At 34.7% G+C, this 4,782-nt stretch overlaps 1 protein-coding gene across 1 annotated transcript; it reads right to left on the reverse strand.

Moving 5' to 3' along the window:
* Positions 1-523: 523 nt before the first annotated feature.
* LOC132054347 (polyol transporter 5-like) lies at positions 524-4,770 on the reverse strand. The gene is made up of 3 exons (XM_059446382.1): positions 4,672-4,770; positions 2,049-2,501; positions 524-1,379 (listed from the first exon to the last, which is right to left on the reverse strand). The coding sequence occupies exons 1-3, from the start codon at positions 4,757-4,759 to the stop codon at positions 748-750; spliced, it is 1,173 nt and encodes a 390-aa protein (XP_059302365.1). The 5' UTR covers positions 4,760-4,770; the 3' UTR covers positions 524-747.
* Positions 4,771-4,782: the final 12 nt, after the last annotated feature.

Consider the following 4,782-nt stretch of genomic DNA (forward strand, 5'->3'; position numbering starts at 1 on the left):
AACTTATCTTTGGTGATTGCTTTGTCATTAATAAAAGGGACAGCCATAATCCACATTCCAGTTATAATCAATAGAGGAGAAACAAGGATGTTCTACTATTTTTGCATGGACAAGTTCCTTGCAATGTTTTAAGGTACATATCCCACTGTCTCTGCCTCTTTCCAGGTCAGGGTAACAGGGTGTTTATGTGATGACTTCTTTCAATAACCAGGATACTTCTTTCCTTTAGAACCTTACGCATCTACACATTTCCTTAACTATAAATCTGATAGATGTATGGGTTAAGAAGGTACTTATTCTACACTTCCCAAGGATAATGAGGAAAATTGAATGCTAAGCTGGACAGTATGGCTGGTCGCCATGGGAAATGATAGATTCAGTTTGCTTCTGATGTACTTATTTTAAGTGGATTACTACAGTAGCACCTCAAAATACTTGTGGAAAAGTCACCTCTGTAACTTTGTAATTAGCATCAATAATGACGAGACAGTACCATTACTGGGAAAGCATCTTGCAAGCAGTGTGAGTTGAAAAAACACTCATATATGTAGAATTATGATGTCACACGTTTCATAAACAAACCACATCGAGGATATACTCGTGCGTATCACGGGTATGCTTTATCTAGTATTATCAATAATAATACATAAGACAAAAAAGAAAATCTCAGATGTATATGTTACAGGCTGACATCCTTACTAGTAATATATATATGAAGTAATAAATACAGGTATAGAGGACATTCAATTATGAGAGAGCTAGCGATGTATCTCTCATCAAAACTTGAGCACTACCGTCACCTTCAACTCTCTTTCTCTTCAACTCTTTCATGGTTGATCTCCACCTAAAGTAAGTACCAAATAATGGCTCCATTTCCTCTAGTGTTCTGCCTCGTGTTTCCGGTAACAATGTGTAAAAGAAAATCCAAGCCACAATTGCAACACCAGCGTACAAGAAAAAAGCCCCTCCAATACTTATAGCCTTGTACAATGATATGAATGTCATCAAAATTACTCCACTAATTGCCCTATTGACTGCCACCCCTATACTAGAACCTTGAGCTCTTAATCTCAATGGAAAGGTCTCTGAACTGTATACCCATGCTAAAGGACCCATGCCAATTGAGAAGAATGCAACACTTGACAATGTTGTAAATATACAAAGGACTATTGCCCACTTTAGCTTATGATCTGAGTGATCAATGATAGTTAAGCCTGTAGCCAGGCCTAGCAAAGAGAGAATCAAACCACCACAACTTGATAGAAGCAATACTCTTCTTCCAACCCTGTCCACCAAAAATGTGGCAACCAAGATAAAGAATGTCTTCATACATCCTACTGCTATAGTGGCAAGTAGTCTGTCGTTGTCTTTAGTAATGCCTGTTAATTTGAAGATGTAATTAAGTAAAATCGCGTTCTTTCTAACAGTTTCAATTCTTAAATGATGTATTCACACAGTTCAACATGATACTAGAGCAAGTAGTGGTGCTGTTCAATTTTCACTCTCATTCATTATCAAATAAGAATTTCTTCGTGATTGACCCATGAAAAAGAATAAGCTTCGAACGTGAGGAGCGTGTTGCAATTATAACTAATAAAAAGAAGAGGTTCAAATTCGCCCCTCTACTATGTAAAATGTATCTCAATTTACCCTTTGTTATACATTATGACCATTCATACCTTTGCTGATAGCAAATGGTCTTGTATTTCCCTTTCACCTTAACGGAGCACCAATATTGTGGACTAGGTGAAATCCACGCATCAAAATACTTCATGTCAAAAGTCCAAATTAATTACCCATATACTTTAATCTATGATTTAAAACTACTAGCCATTAAACTTCAGTTTGGAGCTCCGTTAGATTCAAAGGTAAATATGGGACAATTTTCTAAGGATAAGGTATGAATCGCCATGGTAAAGTTGAGATATTTTGTATATATAGAATAGGGTAAAGTAATTTTTTTTTACCCTTTTCCCTTAAGTAAATAAAAGTATGACCTTTCTAACGGCTTAACTTTTAGATAAGATAGTTGCATAATTCAAGAATACCTGCTTTCTCGTATATCCTCGGGCTGTAGAGCACCACAGCATCTATACCACTTGCTTGTTGGAAGAAATGAATACCAATGGCTGCAATTAGAATATGACGAACGGTGGGGGTAGGATGGAGGAATAACTCTCTCCATACACCTTCTCCGTGGGAACTACGTCGTGTGACAGAAACTATGTCATCTTGGCAATCTTGTGGTATGCCAGCAGCTTCTTTAATGTCAGTTAATCTCGTCTTGGATTCTTCTAAAGTATCTGAAGTTTTGTCCAAAACTCTCTTGGCATCTCTAAGACGACCCTGCATTACTAGCCAACGTGGTGATTCAGGCATGGCAAGGACACCAAGGGTTAACAACACTGATGGGATCACTCCAATTCCAAGCATGAACCTCCATCCCAATTTCAAAGGGAGCTTGGAAAATGCATAGTTTGATACATAACCAAGTAACACACCTGCCAAAGAAAGTAAAAAAGACAGTCGCGGCATAGTCAGTAGTATAAGTACTATTGTTTTACATTATTAGTAAATTTTAAATTGCAATAAAATATTAATTACCACTTTGGAATAGTTAGATTTTTTAGAAATAATGTGTACAATAATATAAGTAACTTTAATTTGTATGAGTAGAAAAAGGAGTTGAAAATATGTCTTAATGTAGTACTCCCTCCGTCCCAATTTATGTGGCACTTTTCGCGTTTCAAGAGTCAATTTGACTAAACTTTGAAGCTAAATTGAATTAGATTAACTTAATATTTTAAGATTAAAATTTATTTATTTGAAAACTACATGAAAAGTAATAAGAAAAGATGTAAGGCATGACATGTATTAATTACTACTCTCTCTGTCCCAATTTATGTGATACACTTTCTTTTTTAGTTTGTCCCAAAAAGAGTGTTACATTCTGTATTTAGAAATAATTTAATTTAAAACTTCCCCTTTTACCCTTAATGAAATGATTTACAGCCATACAAATATGTATGACTTGTTTTAGACCACAAGTTTCAAAAGTCTTCATTGCTTTCTTAAATTTCGTGTCTAGTCAAACTATATCACATAAATTAGGACGCAAGGCATAACTTTTTGATTTTTAGATATTAGAACATTAAATTGAATTGAGGAAAGTTAAAAGCGTGTTAATTCCCTGTACTTCTTTAGAGTATAATAAGTGTTAAGTTTTATTTTGGATACGGAATAATGACACCCTAGGCAGCTCAGATAGTTCAGCTGGCATCAAATAGGAGTTTTACTACTGATAAAGCAAAAGTTGAATGATAGCATCTCAGTCCATCTTTTGCCTGCAGAAGTTTCAATTGGTTTTTGATTCCATACACCGGTGAGAGCTTTGAGGTAATTCACAGATAGCATCAAACCTAGACTACTTGCAAATCCTAGACTTCAACTTTCCTTTACTGTTTTTCTCTTTAGTTTTCTAAAGTTTTGGAGTTTTTCCAAATTGCAGGTTTATTTTACTGTTTATTTCTTTTCTGTCTTGCTGGATTTTTTGTAAGACTCTGGATTAATTTTATTTCATCAACTACTAGCTGATAGTGGTCTTTTGACCCAAAAAAAAAAAAAAAAAAAAAAAAAAAACTAGGCAAAGTTCATATTGACGAAATACAGGAGAGGTACTAGATACAGTGGCGGAGCCAGGATTTTCACCTAGGGGGTTCGAAAATATGAAGAAGCCAAGGGCTTTCAACATCTACTATATATACATAAAAAAATAATTTTAATCTTGTATATACATTGTAATTTTTCGTCGAGGGGGTTCGGATGAACCGCCTGGAGCCTACCTAGCTCCGCCCCCGACTAAATACATAAACAAAACAAGCTGCAGATCCTAGTAACGCATTTAAGCCGGACGGGTGTGCTTTAGGCGGTCTAAACCTGCACGACTTTAAAACGTGTTACTAAAGCTATTTCATATTTTGCAAGATTGAAGGCAACGGACTTTGCTATCATCTTAACAGCCCAACAGCGTGATATTGTCCACTAGTGAGCTGGGCTATTACAAACAATGTCTATCCTTTTGATATGTATGGAACTACAGATTCATAAAAAGTGAGTACTAAACTACTTTCCTTTTATATCAATGTCTTAACCACTATTATTAGGTCAGTTATTTATTCAATAGTAAATAAGAAAGAGTTTAAATTATTTTATGTACTAATTAATATGAATGTATATATAGAGTTTTTTTTTACCATTTGGTTAACTAATTTGCGACAAAAAAAGCTAACTATCTTCGTAACAAGCCTGATCCTCCTATAGTAAAACAGAATGATTAGTCGTCCAATAACCTGCTATACGGTGTTAATTGCCTTGATAAGGTCAAAATTTAAAAATTGCATTGATACGGTAAAACTTTTTTAAACTATTGGGGTTTATAGTTTATCTTATTCCAAATATTTGACTATCATGAAATAAAAAAGAAATTAAAAATTGTTGAATTTGGATAACTATAATTTTAAAAAATGTACGTGTGCGAATAGCATAATTACTACTCCTTTATCATCGTTGAAAAATGAGCAACTCATCCAAGAAAAAAAGAGCCAAAAGTCATATCCAAAGACCATATGATTGAATTATCACCACAGAAAAAAAGAAAAAAGAAAAAAGTACCTCCATTGATGAAAACTTCAGGGAAAGAAGAGAAAAATCCACGACAAGAGGCTGGAGCAACCTCAGCAGTGTAAACTGGAGCTATCATAAGAGCATATCCAACTCAATTCC

This window comes from Lycium ferocissimum, chromosome 4, assembly GCF_029784015.1.
Source record: "Lycium ferocissimum isolate CSIRO_LF1 chromosome 4, AGI_CSIRO_Lferr_CH_V1, whole genome shotgun sequence".
In the NCBI taxonomy this organism is placed as follows: Eukaryota; Viridiplantae; Streptophyta; class Magnoliopsida; order Solanales; family Solanaceae; genus Lycium; species Lycium ferocissimum.

Bases quoted from the DNA above. Each gene is read 5' to 3' on its own strand.
- LOC132054347 (XM_059446382.1), bottom strand. From the start codon at position 4,759: ATGATAGCTCCAGTTTACACTGCTGAGGTTGCTCCAGCCTCTTGTCGT. The intron at 2,502-4,671 runs GTACTTTTTTCT...TTTCTTTGGCAG, and splicing joins TGAAGTTTTCATCAATGGAG to GTGTGTTACTTGGTTATGTA. The intron at 1,380-2,048 runs GTATTCTTGAAT...TCAAATTAACAG, and splicing joins GAGGATATACGAGAAAGCAG to GCATTACTAAAGACAACGAC.